At 43.0% G+C, this 22,374-nt stretch overlaps 1 protein-coding gene across 1 annotated transcript in view; it reads right to left on the reverse strand.

Annotated features, from left to right (window-relative positions):
- Positions 1–19,188, reverse strand: part of LOC115123141 (disks large-associated protein 2-like) — a 46,128-nt gene extending 26,940 nt beyond the window's left edge. Inside the window, 3 exon segments of the mRNA XM_065018061.1 lie at positions 506–617; positions 859–1,058; positions 17,948–19,188. Of these exon segments, the coding sequence (XP_064874133.1) occupies positions 506–617; positions 859–1,058; positions 17,948–19,117 (1,482 nt within the window). The 5' untranslated portion in view covers positions 19,118–19,188.
- Positions 19,189–22,374: the final 3,186 nt, after the last annotated feature.

The raw sequence follows: 22,374 nt of genomic DNA on the forward strand, positions 1-22,374 counted from the left end.
GAGAAAGAGAAAGAGAAAGAGAGAGAGAGACAGAGAGAGAAAAAGAGAGAGGAGAGATAGACAGAGACAGAGACGGAGAGAGACAGATAGAAAGAGAGCGATAGAGAGAGATAGATAGAACGGAGAGTGGTTCTGTTTGTATGTCAGTGGAGGCTCCTCAGAGGAGGAAGGGAGGACCTTCCTCCTCTTATTGCCACCGGGGCCCGCCAGTGTAACTGCTAAACTGCTTGCTGAGTGATTGTACACTGGTTTACTAACGTATTATTTCTAGTTTGTTTATTAAAACGTCTTGGGGCAGTATTTTCATTTTTGGTAAACGGGCTATTTTGTCAGGACAAGATGTTAGAATATAATATATATATATATATATATAATACAGCTCTTTTCGGTCATAAGAGATGGCAGCAGCAACATTATGTACAAAAAAAGCAACAAACAATGTGAAAAAACGAACAGAATAGAAGAATAGAATAGTAGAAGAAGTTAAGAACCAGTAGCATCTTACCTGTGAGCTGGTTAAAGAACGAGTGTAGCTCCGAGAGCGGGCGTGACTTTTGGGCTTGGCTCGGCTGTTAGCATAGGGAAGAGTAGAATCTACACACTGCTTACATGAGTACCTACACACACACACACACACACACACACACACACACACACACACACACACACACACACACACACACACACACACACACACACACACACACACACAGAGACAGTAAGATGAACAGTCAACCTCCAGCTCCTCCAACTCATCTTCATCATCATCCTCCCCATCATCATCGAGGTGACAGATTTCATATGTGATGTTAGTATGACCCCCCCCCCGCCCCCTCCCCTTACTTGGTGGCAGATGACCTGTGGTCCATGCTGACAGAGCGTCTGAAGGCCTCTCTCTGGGCGATGATGGTGGTTTTAGGAGAGGTTTTAGGACTGGCGTCAGAGTCCTGACTATCGTCGTCTCCCATGGCCTTGACGTAGCTGCCACTCCGCATGCGCCTGCAGGGGATCTCCCCCCCTCCGTCAGGACCACCCCACTCCACCCCGTCTGACGGGACCTGGACACACACACACACACACACACACACAACACAAAAATGCAAATGTATGAACACACAAAAGTAGAAAGACACACACGCACACACACGCACCAAACACACACACACACACACACACACACACACACACACACACACACACACACACACACACACACACACACACACACAGAGGGAAAGAGAGTGAAGACACTTGGTAGTGACACATTCATCACATGCATTATTTAAAATAAATATCTAGTGTTATTTTGTTAAATAATTTTTTTAAGTTAAAAAGTGTTAGATCACATTCCATCAATTGAACATCAAGACATCGACAATAACACTAGAACAAATCAGATGGAAGTTTAAACCCAGTTTAAAGATTCCCACAATAAGGAAAGAATAAACAGGAAATCCTCAATCAAATTTGAGAATTTGGGGAAAGTTTCCTGATTTAAAAAACAAACACTTATAGGCTTAACTATTTTATCCTTTTCTAAGATGCCATTCTAATCTATACCAATAACATCAAGGGAGAATCAGGGACTGAACACACAATGTTCATTTCACTAGTCAAATAGTGTTAGCTAGTTAGTCAGTCTGGATCACGTACACACACACTCTCTGAGACAGAGAGACAGAGACAGAGAGAGACAGAGACAGAGAGACAGAGAGAGAGAGAGAGAGAGAGAGAGAGACAGAGAGAGAGACAGAGAAAGAGAGAGAGAGACATAGAGAGAGAGACAGAGAGAGAGAGAGACAGAGAGAGAGAGAGAGAGAGACAGACAGAGAGAGAGACATAGAGAGACAGAGAGAGAGAGAGACAGACAGAGAGAGAGACATAGAGAGACAGAGAGAGAGAGAGACATAGAGAGACAGAGAGAGAGACAGACAGAGAGAGAGACATAGAGAGACAGAGAGAGACAGAGAGAGAGACAGAGAGAGAGAGAGAGAGACAGAGAGAGAGAGAGACACAGAGAGAGAGACATAGAGAGAGAGACACAGACAGGTACAGGAACATGCCGCACTGCACAGCACAAAACGTTATGTGAGAGAAAAGACAGAAGGAGCAACGGAGACTTACAGAGAAACTCTGACAGCTTGAAAAACACTAATACAGAAAGAGAAATAGAGCGGTGCTCACAGCTACAATGGTACATAATATTATGGTATAGAATATTATAGTATGGTACGGTACTTTACAGTATGGTATGGTACAGCCACTTTCATAATGGGAATTGATGGAAATTGATGTAAAATATATCACTAGCCACTTTAAACGAGGCTACTTAATATAATGTTTACAAACCCTAAATTACTCATCTCATATGTATATACTGTACTCGATACCGTCTACTGCATCTTGCCTATGCCGCTCTGTACCATCACTCATTCATACATCTTTAAGTACATATTCTTCATCCCTTTACACTTGTGTGTATAAGGTAGTAGTTTTGGAATTGTTAGGTTAGATTACTACCGCATTGTCTGAACTAGAAGCACAAGCATTTCGCTACACTCGCATTAACATCTGCTAACCATGTGTATGTGACAAATAAATTAGATTTGATTTGGTATAGAATATTATAGTATGGTATGGTATATTATCTTATGGTATGGTACAGCATGGCATGGCATAATATATTATAGTATGGTATGGTATAGTATAGTACAGTATAGTATGGTATATTATAGTATAGTATAGTAATGGATAGTATATTATAGTATGGTATAGTATGGTATGGTATAGTATAGTACGGTATGGTATAGTATAGTATGGTATGGTATAGTATAGTACAGTATAGTATGGAATGGTATGGTATATTATAGTATAGTATAGTAATGGATAGTATATTATAGTATGGTATAGTATGGTATAGTATAGTATAGTGCGGTATGGTATAGTATAGTAGAGTGTGGTATGGTATAGAATATTATAGTATAGTATGGTATAGAATATTATAGTATAGTACGGTATAGTATAGTATAGTAGAGTGTGGTATGGTATAGAATATTATAGTATAGTACGGTATAGTATAGTATAGTACGGTATGGTATAGTATAGTATAGTATAGTAGAGTACGGTATGGTATAGTATAGTATGGTATGGTATAGTATATTATAGTATAGTATGGTATAGTATATTATAGTATAGTACAGTATGGTATAGTATATTATAGTATAGTATAGTATGGTATGGTATAGTATAGTACGGTATGGTATAGTATAGTATAGTAGAGTATGGTATAGAATATTATAGTATAGTACGGTATAGTATAGTATAGTAGAGTGTGGTATGGTATAGAATATTATAGTATAGTACGGTATAGTATAGTATAGTACGGTATGGTATAGTATAGTATAGTATAGTATAGTAGAGTACGGTATGGTATAGTATAGTATAGTATAGTATGGTATGGTATAGTATATTATAGTATAGTATGGTATAGTATATTATAGTATAGTACAGTATGGTATAGTATATTATAGTATAGTATAGTATGGTATAATATATTATAGTATAGTATAGTATGGTATAGTAAAGTATAGTATGGTATTGTATAGAACGGAATGGTATAGTATATTATAGTATAGGATAGTACGATATGGTATAATATATTATAGTATAGTATATTATAGTATAGTATAGTACGATATGGTATAGTTTACTATAGTATAGTATAGTACGATATGGTATAGTATATTATAGTATAGTATATTATAGTATGATATGGTATAGTATATTATAGTATAGTATAGTACGGTATGGTATAGTATATTATAGTATAGTATAGTACGGTATGGTATAGTATATTATAGTATAGTATAGTACGATATGGTATAGTATATTATAGTATAGTATAGTACGGTATGGTATAGTATATTATAGTATAGTATAGTATGGTATAGTATAGTACGATATGGTATAGTATATTATAGTATAGTATAGTATGGTATGGTATAGTATATTATAGTATAGTATAGTACGGTATGGTATAGTATATTATAGTATAGTACGGTATGGTATAGTATATTATATTATAGTACGGTATGGTATAGTATATTATAGTATAGTACGGTATGGTATAGTATATTATATTATAGTACGGTATGGTATAGTATATTATAGTATAGTATAGTATAGTATAGTATAGTACGATATGGTATATTATATTATAGTACGGTATGGTATAGTATATTATAGTACAGTATGGTATAGTATATTATAGTATGGTATGGTATAGTATGGTATAGTATAGTATGGTATGGTATGGTATAGTATAGTATGGTATGGTATAGTATAGTATATTATAATATGGTACGGTATAGTATAGTATGGTATGGTATAGTATAGTATAGTATATTATAATATGGTACGGTATTGTATTGTACGATATGGTATAGTATAGTATAGTATATTATAATACGGTACGGTATAGTATAGTATGGTATAGTATGGTATGGTATAGTATAGTATAGTATAGTACGGTATGGTATAGTATAGTATAGTACGGTATAGTATAGTATAGTATAGTACGGTATAGTATAGTACAGTATAGTACGGTATAGTATAGTACGGTATGTTATAGTATAGTATAGTATAGTATGGTATGGTATAGTATTGTATAGTATAGTATAGTATAGAATATTATATTATAGTGCGGTATTGTATAGTATAGTATAGTATAGTATGGTATAGTATTGTATAGTATTGTATAGTATAGAATATTATATTATAGTACAGTATGGTATAGTATATTATAGTATGGTATGGTATAGTATGGTATAGTATAGTATGGTATGGTATGGTATAGTATAGTATGGTATGGTATAGTATAGTATATTATAATATGGTACGGTATAGTATAGTATGGTATGGTATAGTATAGTATAGTATATTATAATATGGTACGGTATTGTATTGTACGGTATAGTATAGTATGGTATGGTATAGTATAGTACGGTATAGTATAGTATGGTATGGTATAGTATAGTACGATATAGTATAGTATATTATAGTATGGTATGGTATAGTATATTATAGTATAGTGTAGTATAGTATGATATGGTATAGTATATTATAGTACGGTATGGTATAGTATATTATAGTACGGTATGGTATAGTATAGTATAGTATAGTACGGTATGGTATAGTATAGTACGGTATGGTATAGTATAGTACGGTATGGTATAGTATAGTACGGTATGGTATAGTATAGTATGGTATGGTATAGTATAGTACGATATAGTATAGTATATTATAGTATGGTATGGTATAGTATATTATAGTATAGTATAGTATGGTATAGTAAAGTATAGTATGGTAGAGTATATTATAGCATGTTATAGTACGGTATGGTATAGTAGATGATGGTAAAGTATAGTATAGTATATTATGGTATAGTATATTACATTATGGTATTGTATAGAACGGAATGGTATGGTATAGTATATTATGTTATATTATAGTATGGTATATTATAACATGGTATAGTATATTATCGTATATTATAGTATGGTATATTATAACATGGTATAGAATATTATCGTATATTATAGTATGGTATATTATAGTATGGTATAGTATATTATCGTATATTATAGTATGGTATATTATAGTATGGTATATTATAACATGGTATAGTATATTATCGTATATTATAGTATGGTATATTATAGTATGGTATAGTATATTATCGTATATTATAGTATGGTATATTATAACATGGTATAGTATATTATCGTATATTATAGTATGGTATATTATAACATGGTATAGTATATTATCGTATATTATAGTATGGTATATTATAGTATGGTATAGTATATTATAGTATGGTATATTATAGTATGGTATATTATAGTATGGTATAGTATATTATCGTATATTATAGTATGGTATATTATAGTATGGTATATTATAACATGGTATAGTATATTATAGTATGGTATATTATAGTATGGTATAGTATATTATCGTATATTATAGTATGGTATATTATAACATGGTATAGTATATTATAGTATGGTATATTATAACATGGTATAGTATATTATAGTATGGTATATTATAGTATGGTATATTATAATACACGGCTCAGAAAAATAAAGGGAACACTTATTACACAACACAATGTAACTCCAAGTCAATCACACTTCTGTGAAATCAAACTTTGTTTGTTTGTTTTACCTTTATTTAACTAGGCAAGTCAGTTAAGAACAAATTCTTATTTTCAATGACGGCCTAGGAACAGTGGGTTAACTGCCTGTTCAGGGGCAGAACGACAGATTTTGTACCTTGTCAGCTCGGGGTTTTGAACATGCAACCTTTCGGTTACTAGTCCAACGCTCTAACCACTATGCTACCTGTTCACTGATTGACAATACATTTCACATGCTGTTGTGCAAATGGAATAGACAACAGGTGGAAATTATAGGCAATTAGCAAGACACCCCCAATAAAAGAGTGGTTCTGCAGGTGGTGACCACAGACCACTTCTCAGTTCCTATGCTTCCTGGCTGATGTTTTGGTCACTTTTGAATGCTGGCGGTGCTTTCACTCTAGTGGTAGCATGAGACGGAGTCTACAACCCACACAAGTGGCTCAGGTAGTGCAGCTCATCCAGGATGGCACATAGGAGGCCGTAGGAGGGCAACAACCCAGCAGCAGGACCGCTACCTCCGCCTTTGTGCAAGGAAGAGCAGGAGGAGCACTGACAGAGCCCTGCAAAATGACCTCCAGCAGGCCACAAATGTGCATGTGTCTGCTCAAACGGTCAGAAACAGACTCCATGAGGGTGGTATGAGGGCCCGACGTCCACAGGTGGGGGTTGTGCTTACAGCCCAACACCGTGCAGGATGTTTGGCATTTGCCAGAGAACACCAAGATTGGCAAATTCGCCACTGGCTTCCTGTGCTCTTCACAGATGAAAGCAGGTTCACACTGAGCACATGTGACAGACGTGACAGAGTCTGGAGACGCCGTGGAGAACGTTCTGCTGCCTGCAACATCCTCCAGCATGACCGGTTTGGCGGTGGGTCAGTCATGGTGTGGGGTGGCATTTCTTTGGGGGGCCGCACAGCCCTCCATGTGCTCGCCAGAGGTAGCCTGACTGCCATTAGGTACCGAGATGAGATCCTCAGACCCCTTGTGAGACCATATGCTGGTGCGGTTGGCCCTGGGTTCCTCCTAATGCAAGACAATGCTAGACCTCATGTGGCTGGAGTGTGTCAGCAGTTCCTGCAAGAGGAAGGCATTAATGCTATGGCCTGGCCAGCCCGTTCCCCAGACCTGGATCCAATTAAGCACATCTGGGACATCATGTCTCGCTCCATCCACCAACGCCACGTTGCACCACAGACTGTCCAGGAGTTGGCGGATGCTTTAGTCCAGGTCTGGGAGGAGATCCCTCAGGAGACCATCCGCCACCTCATCAGGAGCATGCCCAGGCGTTGTAGGGAGGTCATACAGGCGCGTGGAGGCCACACACACTACTGAGCCTCATTTTGACTTGTTTTAAGGACATTACATCAAAGTTGGATCAGCCTGTAGTGTGGTTTTCCACTTTAATTTTGAGTGTGACTCCAAATCCAGACCTCCATGGGTTGATAAATTTGATTTCCATTGATAATTTCTGTGTGATTTTGTTGTCAGCACATTCAACTACGTAAAGAAAAAAGTATTTATTAAGAAAATTTCATTCATTCAGATCTAGGATGTGTTATTTTAGTGTTCCCTTTATTTTTTTGAGCAGTGTATATATATACTATACCATAGTATACTGTTATGTGCTGTTCTGCTAAACTGTACTGTACAGTTATACTATACCATAGTATACTATACTATAATATATCATACTATACTGTACTGTACTGCTATACTATACCATAATATACTATACTGTACAGATTTACTATACCCTGCTGTTATACTATACTATAGCATATTATACTGATATACTGTACTGTTATACCATACTATAGCATATTATACTGATATACTGTACTGTACTGTTATACCATACTATAGCATATTATACTGATATACTGTACTGTACTGCTATACCATACTATAGCATATTATACTGATATACTGTACTGTATATACTGTACAGTACTGTTATACCATACTATAGCATATTATTCTGATATACTGTACTGTACTGTTATACCATACTATAGCATATTATACTGATATACTGTACTGTACTGCTATACCATACTATAGCATATTATACTGATATACTGTACAGTACTGTTATACCATACTATAGCATATTATACTGATATACTGAACTGTACTGTTATACCATACTATAGCATATTATACTGATATACTGTACAGTACTGTTATACTATACTATAGCATATTATACTGATATACTGTACTGTATATACTACAGTACTGTTATACTATATATTATTCTGATATACTGTACTGTACTGTTATACCATACTATAGCATATTATACTGATATACTGTACTGTACTGCTATACCATACTATAGCATATTATACTGATATACTGTACTGTATATACTGTACAGTACTGTTATACCATACTATAGCATATTATACTGATATACTGTACAGTTATACTATACCATAGTATACTATACTATACTGTACGGATTTACTATACTATACCCTACTGTTATGCTATACCATACTATAGCATATTATACTGATATACTGAACTGTACTGTTATACCATACTATAGCATATTATACTGATATACTGTACAGTACTGTTATACTATACTATATCATATTATACTGATATACTGTACAGTATATACTGTACAGTACTGTTATACCATACTATAGCATATTATACTGATATACTGAACTGTACTGTTATACTATACTATATCATATTATACTGATATACTGTACAGTACTGTTATACTATACTATAGCATATTATACTGATATACTGTACTGTTATACTATACCATAGTATACCGTACTATGCCATAATATACCATAACTTACTATGCCATCATATACCATACTATACTGTACTGTTATTCTATACCATAATATACTATACTATAATATGCCATAATATACCATGCTATACTGTACTGTACTGTTGTACTATGCTATGCTACTCTATACTGTACTGTTATACTATACCATACTATACTGCTATTCTATACTGACTGTTATATTATACTATAATATACAATACTGGTATGCCATAGTATACTGTTATACTATACTATAGTATACTATACCGGCATACTGTACTGTACTGTTGTACTAGAATATACTATACTGGTATACTATTCTGTACTGTTATACTATACGGGTATAATATAGCATACTCTACTGCTATATGATACTATAAAACGCTATACTTGTATACTATAGTATACTGTACTGTAATTTTATATTATAATATACTATGCGGGAATACTATACAGTACTGTGGTTTATACAATACTATAAAATATGACACCGGTACACTATACCATACTATACTATACTATACTATACTGTTGTACAATAATATACAATAATATACAATACTGGTATACTATACTATACCATACTGGTGTACACTAATATACAATACTGGTATACTATACTATAATATACCGGTGTACAATAATATACAATAATATACAATACTGGTATACTATACTATACCATACTATACTGTTGTACAATAATATACAATACTGGTATATTATACTATACTATAGTATACTATACTATACTGTACTGTTATAGTACAGTGCATTCGGAAAGTTTTCAGACCCCTTCCCATTTTCCACATTTTCTTACATTACAGCCTTGTTCTAAAACGGATTATATTACATTCTCATCAACCTACACACAAGACACCATTATGACAAAGCAAAAACAAGTTTCAGAAATGTTTGCAATTTAAAAAAAGAAACAGAAATACCTTATTTACATAAGAATTCAGACCCTTTGCTATGAGACTCAAAATTGATCTCAGGTGCACCCTGTTTCCATTGATCATCCTTGAGATGTTTCTACAACTTGATTGGAGTCCGCCTGTGGTAAATTAAACTGATTGGACATGATTTGGAAAGGCACACACCTGTCTATATAAGGTCCATCAGTTGGCAGTACATGTCAGTTCAAAAACCAAGTCATGAGGTCAAAGGAATTGTCCATCGAGCTCTGAGAAAGGATTGTGTATTGAGGCGCTGATCCGGGGAAGGGTTACATAACATTCTGCAGCATTGAAGGTCCCCAAGAACGCAGTGGCCTCCATCATTCTTAAATCAAAGAAGTTTGGAACGACCAAGACACTTCCTAGAGCTGGCCGCCCGGCCAAACTGAGCAATTGGAGGATAATGGCCTTGGTCAGGGAGGTGACCAAGAACCTGATGGTCACTCTAACAGAGCTCCTGAGTTCCTCTGTGGAGATGGGAGAACTTTCCAGAAGGACAACCATCTCTGCAGCCCTCCACCAATCAGGCCTTTATGGTTGAGTGTCCAGACGGAAGCCACTCAGTAAAAGACACATGACAGCCCGCTTGGAGTTTGCCAAAAGGCACCTAAAGGACTCTCAGACCATGAGAAATAAGATTCTCTGGTCTGATCAAACCAAGATTGAACTCTTTGGCCTGAATGCCAAGCGTCATGTCTGAAGGAAACCTGGCTACAGTGAAGCATGGTGGTGGCAGCATTATACTGTGGGGAGGTTTTTCCGCGGCAGGGACTGGGAGACTAGTCAAGATCGAGGGAAATGAAAACGGAGAAATTATGAACGGAGTAAAGTACAGAGAGATCCTTGATGAAAACCTGCTCAATGTCCTTGAGTAGCCCAGCCAGAGCCCGGACTTGAACCCGATTGAACATCTCTAGAGAGACCTAAAAACACCTGTGCATTGACACTCCCCATCCAACCTGACAGAGCTTGAGAGGATCTGCACAAATGAATGGGATAAACTCCCCAAATACAGTTGTGCCAAGCTTGTAGCGTAAAACCCAAGAAGACTCAAGGCTGTAATCGCTGCCAAAGGTGCTTCAACAAAGTTCTACGTAAAGAGTTTGAATATACTGTTATAGGGAAACGTTTCAGGTAGCCTTCCACAAGCTTCCCACAATAAGTTGGGTGAATTGTGGCCCATTCCTCCTGACAGAGCTGGTGTAACTGAGTCAGGTTTGTAGGCCTCCTTGCTCGCACACGCCTTTTAAGTTCTGCCCACAAATGTTCTATTGGATTGAGGTCAGGGCTTCGTGATGGTCACTCCAATACCTTGACTTTGTTGTACTTAAGCCATTTTGCCACACCTTTGGAAGTATGCTTAGGGTCATTGTCCATTTGGAAGACCCATTTGCAACCAAGCTTTAACTTCCTGACTGATGTCTTGAGATGTTGCCATCAATATATCCACATAATTTTCCTCCTCTTGATGCCATCTATTTTGTAAAGTGCACCAGTCCCTCCGGAAGCAAAGCACCCCCACAACATGATGCTGCCACCCCCACAACATGATGCTGCCACCACCGTGCTTCACGTTTGGGATGGTGTTCTTTGGCTTGCAAGCTTAACCCTTTTCCTCCAAGCATAATGACGTTATGTACCTGTTTCCTCCATAAAATCTACATCTTCACGGGGTCATTTGCTGTTGTTCTGGGATTGATCTGTACTTTTTGCACCAAAGTACAATCATCTCTAGGAGACAGAACGCGTCTCCTTCCTGAGCGGTATGACCACTGAGTGGTCCCATGGTGTTTATACTTGCGTACTATAGTTTGTACAGATGAACGTGGTACCTTCAGGCATTTGGAAATTGCTCCAAAGGATGAAGCAGACTTGTGGAGGTCTACAATTGTTTTTTCTGAGGTCTTGGCTGATTTCTTTTGATTTTCCCATGATGTCAAGTAAAGAGGAACTGAGTTTGAAGGTAGGCCTTGAAATACATCCACAGGTACAACTCCAATTGACTCAAATGATGTCAATTAGCCTATCAGATGCTTCTAAAGCCATGACATCATTTTCTGGAATTTTCCAAGCTGTTTAAAGGCACAGTCAACTTAGTGTATGTAAACTTCTGCCCCACTGGAATTGTGACACAGTGAATTATAAGTGAAATAATCTGTCTGTAAACAATTGATGGAAAAATGACCTGTGGAAGTAGATGTCCAAACCGACTTGCCAAAACTATAGTTTGTTTTAACAAGAAATTTGTGGAGTGGTTGAAAAACGAATTTTAATGACTCCAACCTAAGTGTATGTAAACTTCCGACTTCAACTATACTTATGTAAATGTGATATTTCCGTTTTTTTGCAAAAACGTCTAAAAACTGCTGGAGAGGGTTAGCTGGAGTAGGAGGAAGAGGAGGAGGAGGAGGGTCTTTCAGAACCCCTCCTGAAACCCCACCTGTTTTGTTTTGGTTGATGTCATTATTTGGTTTTCTAGCTGGGGAACGTAACAGGGTTAGGAAGAAGAGGAGGAGGAGGAGGAGGAAGAGGAGGAGGGGGGAAATTAGTTTACTGCTAGAGAGGGTTAGGTGGTGGAAGAGGAAGAGGAGGAGGAGGAGGATGGGGGAGGAGGAGAAGGAGGGAAATTACTTTACTGCTAGAGAGGGTTAGGAGGTGGAGGAGGAAGAGGATGGGGGAGGAGGAGGAGGGAAATTACTTTACTGCTAGAGAGGGTTAGATGGTGGAAGAGGAAGAGGAGGAGGAGGAAGAGGAAGAGGAGGGGGGGAATTACTTTACTGTAGAGAGGATTAGGTGGTGGAGGAGGAAGAGGAGGAGGAGGAAGAGGAAGAGGAGGGGGGGATTAATTTACTGCTAGAGAGGATTAGGTGGTGGAGGAGGAAGAGGAGGAGGAGGAGGAAGAGGAAGAGGAGGGAAATGGCTTTACTGCTAGAGAGGTTTAGGAGGTGGAGGAGGAGGAAGAGGAGGAAGAGGAGGAGGAGGGAAATGACTTAACTGCTAGAGAGGCTAAGGTGGTGGAGGAAGAGGAGGGAAATGACTTTACTGCTAGAGAGGGTTAGGAGGTGGAGGAGGAGGAAGAGGAGGAGGTGGAAGAAGAGGGGAGGAAAACGCATTCATTATCTGCAACCCATTGTCTTTACTTACTTTCAGATAGAGGGAAAACCAACGGTGTGTTTTTAAGTGTACGTCCTTACTTCCTACATAGAACACTACTTTTGGCCAGAGCCCTGTGGGCCCCCTGTGGGTTTCCTGTGGGCCCCCTGTGGGTTTCCTGTGGGTCCCCTGTGGGCCCCCTGTGGGTTTCCTGTGGATCCCCTGTGGATTCCCTGTGGGTCCCCTGTGGATCTCCTGTGGGTCCCCTGTGGATCTCCTGTGGGTCCCCTGTGGATCCCCTGTGGGTCCCCTGTGGATCCCCTGTGGGTTTCCTGTGGGTCCCCTGTGGGTCCCCTGTGGGTTTCCTGTGGATCTCTTGTGGGTCCCCTGTGGATCCCCTGTGGGTTTCCTGTGGATCCCCTGTGGATCCCCTGTGGGTCCCCTGTGGATTTCCTGTGGGTCCCCTGTGGATCCCCTGTGGGTCCCCTGTGGGTCCCCTGTGGATCCCCTATGGATCCCCTGTGGGTTTCCTGTGTGTTTAAGGTAGTGTACTATATAGGGAATAGGGCTCTGGTCTATAGTAGTACCACTATATAGGGACTAGGGCTCTGGTCTATAGTAGTACCACTATATAGGGAATGGGGCTCTGGTCTATAGTAGTACCACTATATAGGGAATAGGACTCTGGTCTATAGTAGTACACTATATAGGGCTCTGGTCTAAAGTAGTGCACTATATAGGGAATAGGGCTCTGGTCTATAGTAGTACCACTATATAGGGAATAGGGCTCTGGTCTATAGTAGTACCACTATATAGGGAATGGGGCTCTGGTCTAAAATAGTGCACTATATAGGGAATAGGGCTCTGGTCTATAGTAGTACCACTATATAGGGAATAGGGCTCTGGTCTATAGTAGTACCACTATATAGGGAATGGGGCTCTGTTCTATAGTAGTACCACTATATAGGGAATAGGGCTCTGGTCTATATTAGTACCAATATATAGGGACTAGGGCTCTGGTCTATATTAGTACCACTATATAGGGACTAGGGCTCTGGTCTATAGTAGTACCACTATATAGGGAATAGGGCTCTGGTCTATAGTAGTGCACTATATAGGGAATAGGGCTCTGGTCTATAGTAGTACCACTATATAGGGACTAGGGCTCTGGTCTATAGTAGTACCACTATATAGGGACTAGGGCTCTGGTCTATATTAGTACCACTATATAGGGAATAGGGCTCATGTCTATATTAGTACCACTATATAGGGAATAGGGCTCTGGTCTATAGTAGTGTACTATATAGGGAATAGGGCTCTGGTCTATATTAGTACCACTATATAGGGAATAGGGCTCTGGTCTATATTAGTACCACTATATAGGGAATAGGGCTCTGGTCTAAAGTAGTGCACTATATAGGGAATAGGGCTCTGGTCTATAGTAGTACCACTATATAGGGACTAGGGCTCTGGTCTATAGTAGTACCACTATATAGGGACTAGGGCTCTGGTCTATATTAGTACCACTATATAGGGAATAGGGCTCTGGTCTATAGTAGTGCACTACACAGGGAATAGGGCTCTGGTCTATAGTAGTACACTATATAGGGAATAGGGCTCTGGTCTATATTAGTACCACTATATAGGGAATAGGGCTCTGGTCTATAGTAGTACCACTATATAGGGAATAGGGCTCTGGTCTATAGTAGTGCACTATATAGGGAATGGGGCTCTGTTCTATAGTAGTACCACTATATAGGGACTAGGGCTCTGGTCTATAGTAGTACCACTATATAGGGAATAGGGCTCTGGTCTATAGTAGTACCACTATATAGGGAATATGGCTCTGGTCTATAGTAGTACCACTATATAGGGACTAGGGCTCTGGTCTATAGTAGTACCACTATATAGGGAATAGGGCTCTGGTCTATAGTAGTGCACTATATAGGGAATAGGGCTCTGGTCTATAGTAGTACCACTATATAGGGACTAGGGCTCTGGTCTATAGTAGTACCACTATATAGGGACTAGGGCTCTGGTCTATATTAGTACCACTATATAGGGAATAGGGCTCTGGTCTATAGTAGTGCACTACACAGGGAATAGGGCTCTGGTCTATAGTAGTACCACTATATAGGGAATAGGGCTCTGGTCTATAGTAGTACCACTATATAGGGAATAGGGCTCTGGTCTATAGTAGTACCACTATATAGGGAATAGGGCTCTGGTCTATAGTAGTACCACTATATAGGGAATAGGGCTCTGGTCTATAGTAGTGCACTACACAGGGAATAGGGCTCTGGTCTATAGTAGTACCACTATATAGGGAATAGGGCTCTGGTCTATAGTAGTACCACTATATAGGAATAGGGCTCTGGTCTATAGTAGTACCACTATATAGGGAATAGGGCTCTGGTCTATAGTAGTGCACTACACAGGGAATAGGGCTCTGGTCTATAGTAGTACCACTATATAGGGAATAGGGCTCTGGTCTATAGTAGTTCCACTATATAGGGAATAGGGCTCTGGTCTATAGTAGTACCACTATATAGGGAATAGGGCTCTGGTCTATAGTAGTGCACTACACAGGGAATAGGGCTCTGGTCTATAGTAGTGTACTATATATAGGGAATATGGCTCTGGTCTAAAGTAGTGCACTATATAGGGAATAGGACTCTGGTCTATAGTAGTACCACTATATAGGGAATAGGGCTCTGGTCTATAGTAGTACCACTATGTAGGGAATAGGGCTCTGGTCTATAGTAGTACCACTATATAGGGAATAGGGCTCTGGTCTATATTAGTACCACTATATAGGGAATAGGGCTCTGGTCTATAGTAGTACCACTATATAGGGAATAGGACTCTGGTCTATAGTAGTACCACTATATAGGGAATAGGGCTCTGGTCTATATTAGTACCACTATATAGGGAATAGGGCCCTGGTCTATAGTAGTACCACTATATAGGGAATAGGGCTCTGGTCTATAGTAGTACCACTATATAGGGAATAGGGCTCTGGTCTATAGTAGTACCACTATATAGGGAATAGGGCTCTGGTCTATAGTAGTACCACTATATAGGGAATAGGGCTCTGGTCTATAGTAGTGCACTACACAGGGAATAGGGCTCTGGTCTATAGTAGTACCACTATATAGGGAATAGGGCTCTGGTCTATAGTAGTTCCACTATATAGGGAATAGGGCTCTGGTCTATAGTAGTACCACTATATAGGGAATAGGGCTCTGGTCTATAGTAGTGCACTACACAGGGAATAGGGCTCTGGTCTATAGTAGTACCACTATATAGGGAATAGGGCTCTGGTCTATAGTAGTACCACTATATAGGGAATAGGGCTCTGGTCTATATTAGTACCACTATATAGGGAATAGGGCTCTGGGCTATAGTAGTACCACTATATAGGGAATAGGGCTCTGGTCTATAGTAGTACCACTATATAGGGAATAGGGCTCTGGTCTATAGTAGTACCACTATATAGGGAATAGGGCTCTGGTCTATAGTAGTACCACTATATAGGGAATAGGGCTCTGGTCTATAGTAGTGCACTATATAGGGAATAGGGCTCTGGTCTATAGTAGTACCACTATATAGGGAATAGGGCTCTGGTCTATAGTAGTACCACTATATAGGGACTAGGGTGCCATTAGGGACCTACCCTAAGTTATTATTGTGAAAGAAGCTTGATTGGTTTCTTATATATAGGTATAATATCAGTTAAAATAGCAAGACACCGTTTTGAAATGAGTCTCCAAAATATTCTCCCCCCGCTATATTCAAATATCTGAAAAGCTCTTCAGGAAGAGTTAGATATGGAGAGGGCTATGACGTTTGATCAGTTGAGACGGCGTCTATCTTTCCCAGAGTCAGGAAGCTGGATCTACACATGGCGTGAAACATGGACTTTAAACACCACTTTTGACAAACTTTGATTTTGGAGTTAACAGCCACTTTAAGGTCACTATTTCCCTCGTCTAATCTACTGTCTACTACTAGTCTACTGCACATATGGCACAAAGTAACCATCAACATTTGACCGGACATTATTCATGATGAAAGGTACAGGTGCAAACACCCCTTCACCTCCCTCCCACCCTCAACCCCTCCCTCCCTCCCTCTCACCTCCCTCCCACCCACCCACCCACCCCTTCACCTCCCTCCCACCCACCCACCCACCCTCAACCCCTCCCTCCCTCCCCTTCACCTCCCTCCCTCCCACCCACCCACCCTCAACCCCTCCCTCCCTCCCTCTCACCTCCCTCCCTCCCTCCCACCCACCCTCAACCCCTCCCTCCCTCCCTCCCTCTCACCTCCCTCCCACCCTCCCACCCACCCTCAACCCCTCCCTCCCTCCCTCTCACCTCCCTCCCACCCACCCACCCACCCTCAACCCCTCCCTCCCTCCCTCTCACCTCCCTCCCACCCACCCACCCACCCACCCTCAACCCCTCCCTCCCTCCCTCTCACCTCCCACCCACCCACCCACCCTCAATCCCTCCCTCCCTCCCTCTCACCTCCCACCCACCCACCCACCCTCAACCCCTCCCTCCCTCCCTCTCACCTCCCTCCCACCCACCCACCCTCAACCCCTCCCTCCCTCCCTCTCACCTCCCTCCCACCCACCCACCCACCCTCAACCCCTCCCTCCCTCCCTCTCACCTCCCTCCCACCCACCCACCCACCCTCAACCCCTCCCTCCCTCTCACCTCCCTCCCACCCACCCACCCACCCACCCACCCTCAACCCCTCCCTCCCTCCCTCCCTCTCACCTCCCACCCACCCACCCACCCTCAATCCCTCCCACCCTCCCTCCCTCCCTCCCTCCCACCCTCCCTCCCTCCCTCCCTCCCTCCCTCCCACCCACCTGTAGGTAGTGAAAGGTCCTCTCCTTCAGTTTGTTCTCCAGAGGCACCAAGGCCTTGTCATAGCCTCCTCCTCCTCCTCCTCCTCCTCCTCCCCGGACAGACGATGGGTACACCTCTCTAGCCTGGCTGACCGTCATGGCCGACCACGTGCTCCTCTTCAAAGAGTGTTGCCCTGGCCCTCCATGGTACCCTGCCACTCCCCCTCCGCCACCCTCCCCCCCTGCCAGGGCCATAGTGGTACAGGCCATGCACTCCCCCGGCCCGGGCCCTGGTGGTACACTCCCCTGTCTGGGCAGTTTCTTCATGGTCAGCTCCTGGATGGCAGCGTCCAGACTCTCGTGGCCCGTGGGGTATCCGCCTCGCCCGCCACCTCGACCACCTGGCCCGGTGTTGCCCCCGGTTACCAAGAAGCTGCTGTCACTATCGAGGTTGTCGTCGGAGCTCCACCACCCCGCGGTTCGGCTCCTGTGTCGCCTGCTGGAGGATTCGTGGCGCCCATCCCCGCTCTTGGAGCGCTCGCGGGACTTGCTGCGCCTCGCCGAGCGGGATTGGTGGCCCGAATTATTATGCCCGCCACCTTCCTCTCCTCCGCTCCTGGGCCCCCCTCCTCCTCTTTCCCGGTGATCCCCTCCTCCTCCTCGTGTGCCGTTGTAGTCCCTCCTCGACGGCGCCTCGAGGGAGTGGGACTTGGCGAAGAGTTTCTGGACTGAGTGAACCAGGTGGCGGATACGGGAGGGGCTCTCGCCGCGCTGTTCCGCCCCGCTGGCGCTCTTCTGGTACTGCAGGGTGTGGAACCCGTCAGGGTGGAAGGGAAGCTGCTTTTCAAACTGATCCTGGAGGTTAGGAGGCATGCGATGCATCTTACCCCCGTGACCCCCCACCGTGGACAGACAATCGTCACATGAGTCGTACAACTGCTGGGTCGGGGGATGCTGGTTGGGGTGGGAGCGGGGGAACGTCCCCCCTCCAGAGTGGGTGTGGGAGCGATGCTCCAGAGCTAGGGGTTCTGGGGGACCACTGGGGGGGTAGAAGGGGTGCCCCGCCCGGTCGTAGTTTTCAGAGGGGTGGCGGTGGTACTCTCGGACGGAGCCAGGGCCCGGGTCACATTGTGTGTGCCCCCCGCCAGAAGAGTGCTGGGACAGGCTGCGGCTGACATGATACCCCTTCATGGAGGAGGCCGGGGGGCCGTGGTGGGCCACCCGGGCCGAGAGGGGACGCTGTGGGCGCGACAGGGCTGCGCCGGACTCACCTAGCAAGGAGGAGAGGGAGAGAGAGAGAGAGGAGATACAGACAGAGAGAGAGAGAGAGACAGAGAGAGAGAGGAGAGACAGCGAGAGAGAGAGGAGAGACAGAGAGAGAGAGAGAGAGACAGCGAGAGACAGAGAAGAGAGAGATAGAGACAGACAGAGACAGCGAGAGATAGAGAGAGAGAGAGAGAGAGAGAGAGAGAGAGAGAGAGAGAGAGAGAGAGAGAGAGAGAGAGAGAGAGAGAGACAGGGAGACAGAGAGAGAGAGAGAGAGACAGAGAGAGAGAGAGAGAGACAGAGAGAGAGAGAGACAGAGAGAGAGAGAGAGAGACAGGGAGACAGAGAGAGAGAGACAGAGAGAGAGAGAGAGACAGAGAGAGAGAGAGACACAGAGAGAGAGAGAGAGAGACAGACAGAGAGAGAGACAGAGAGACAGGGAGACAGGGAGAGAGGGAGAGACAGAGAGAGAGAGAGACAGAGAGAGAGAGAGAGAGAGACAGAGAGAGAGAGACAGAGAGACAGGGAGACAGGGAGACAGGGAGAGAGGGAGAGACAGAGAGAGAGAGAGACAGAGAGAGAGACAGACAGAGAGAGAGACAGAGAGACAGAGAGACAGGGAGAGAGGGAGAGAGAGAGACAGAGAGAGAGAGAGACAGAGAGACAGGGAGAGAGGGAGAGAGAGAGACAGAGAGACAGGGAGAGAGGGAGAGAGAGAGGGAGTTTGTTATCATATCAATCCAGATTAATTGAGAGGGAGATTCCTCAGATTCCTCAACAGATGTTGATAACATGTTGAACAGTAAATGCACTTTTCCTAAATAACATTTTTATAGATTTTCCCAAACAAAGATAAATCATTTCCAGCATTTAGAATGTATCTTTCCAGCTGTAATAAGCTGAACAAAAATACTCATTCAATTCTGAAAAAAATCACACCTCAAAGAACCCCCTCCCTCCCTCCCTCCCTCCCTCCCTACCTCCCTACCTACCTAGACAAACTCTGCTACGCGAACCAAACAAGTGTGTTTAAAAGACCTTCGCTTGAAAAAAAGAGACAAAAAAGCATCAATAGTACTGTTTGTCCATCTTGAGACTCCGTAGCCAGTATACACTTCATCAAAATAGTCAGAATTCATCTATGATAATCTGTCATTAATTTCAACGTGGCACAATTTGACATCTAACTAAGATGTTTGGTGCAGTATTTGTCAATTGAAAAAATTTGCATGAAAACGATTCATGAATGATAACAAACACATTTAACCCTTGTGTTCGTTCGGGTTTACTAAAAGAAAAGTGATAGAACAAATTATTTTTTCAACCTGAGACTCATTGACCTCAATAAAAAAACACGTGGTGTTCTGGACCCGAGATAAAAACAAAGTGTATTCTGTCTCCCTCCTCCCTGGGTCTGCTGTTTCAACACAGCACTAATAACCTCCCTGTCTGTCTGTCTCCCTGTCTGTCTCCCTGTCTGTCTCCCTGTCTGTCTCCCTGTCTGTCTCCCTCCTCCCTGGGCCTGCTGTTTCAGCACAGCACTAATAACCTCCCTGTCTGTCTCCCTCCTCCCTGGGCCTGCTGTTTCAACACAGCACTAATAACCTCCCTGTCTGTCTTCCTCCTCCCTGGGTCTGCTGTTTCAGCACAGCACTAATAACCTCCCTGTCTGTCTCCCTGTCTGTCTCCCTGTCTGTCTCCTCCCTGGGCCTGCTGTTTCAACACAGCACCAATAACCTCCCTGTCTCCCTCCTCCCTGGGCCTGCTGTTTCAACACAGCACTAATAACCTCCCTGTCTGTCTCCCTCCTCCCTGGGTCTGCTGTTTCAACACAGTACTAATAACCTCCCTGTCTGTCTCCCTGTCTGTCTCCCTGTCTGTCTCCTCCCTGGGCCTGCTGTTTCAACACAGCACTAATAAACTCCCTGTCTGTCTCCCTGTCTGTCTCCCTGTCTGTCTGTCTGTCTCCCTGTCTGTCTCCCTGTCTGTCTCCCTCCTCCCTGGGTCTGCTGTTTCAACACAGTACTAATAACCTCCCTGTCTGTCTCCCTCCTCCCTGGGCCTGCTGTTTCAACACAGCACTAATAACCTCCCTGTCTGTCTGTCTGTCTCCCTGTCTGTCTGTCTGTCTCCCTGTCTCCCTGTCTGTCTCCCTCCTCCCTGGGCCTGCTGTTTCAACACAGTACTAATAACCTCCCTGTCTGTCTCCCTGTCTGTCTCCCTCCTCCCTGGGTCTGCTGTTTCAACACAGCACTAATAACCTCCCTGTCTGTCTCCCTGTCTGTCTCCCTCCTCCCTGGGCCTGCTGTTTCAACACAGCACTAATAACCTCCCTGTCTCCCTCCTCCCTGGGCCTGCTGTTTCAACACAGCACTAATAACCTCCCTGTCTGTCTCCCTCCTCCCTGGGTCTGCTGTTTCAACACAGTACTAATAACCTCCCTGTCTGTCTCCCTGTCTGTCTCCCTGTCTGTCTCCTCCCTGGGCCTGCTGTTTCAACACAGCACTAATAACCTCCCTGTCTGTCTCCCTGTCTGTCTCCCTCCTCCCTGGGCCTGCTGTTTCAACACAGCACTAATAACCTCCCTGTCTGTCTCCCTGTCTGTCTCCCTGTCTGTCTGTCTGTCTCCCTGTCTGTCTCCCTGTCTGTCTCCCTCCTCCCTGGGTCTGCTGTTTCAACACAGTACTAATAACCTCCCTGTCTGTCTCCCTCCTCCCTGGGCCTGCTGTTTCAACACAGCACTAATAACCTCCCTGTCTGTCTGTCTGTCTCCCTGTCTGTCTGTCTGTCTCCCTGTCTCCCTGTCTGTCTCCCTCCTCCCTGGGCCTGCTGTTTCAACACAGTACTAATAACCTCCCTGTCTGTCTCCCTGTCTGTCTCCCTCCTCCCTGGGTCTGCTGTTTCAACACAGCACTAATAACCTCCCTGTATGTCTGTCTGTCTCCCTGTCTGTCTGTCTGTCTCCCTGTCTCCCTGTCTGTCTCCCTCCTCCCTGGGCCTGCTGTTTCAACACAGTACTAATAACCTCCCTGTCTGTCTCCCTGTCTGTCTCCCTCCTCCCTGGGTCTGCTGTTTCAACACAGCACTAATAACCTCCCTGTATGTCTGTCTGTCTCCCTGTCTGTCTGTCTGTCTCCCTGTCTCCCTGTCTGTCTCCCTCCTCCCTGGGTCTGCTGTTTCAA

Source organism: Oncorhynchus nerka, linkage group LG4 (assembly GCF_034236695.1).
Source record: "Oncorhynchus nerka isolate Pitt River linkage group LG4, Oner_Uvic_2.0, whole genome shotgun sequence".
Taxonomy (NCBI): domain Eukaryota; kingdom Metazoa; phylum Chordata; class Actinopteri; order Salmoniformes; family Salmonidae; genus Oncorhynchus; species Oncorhynchus nerka.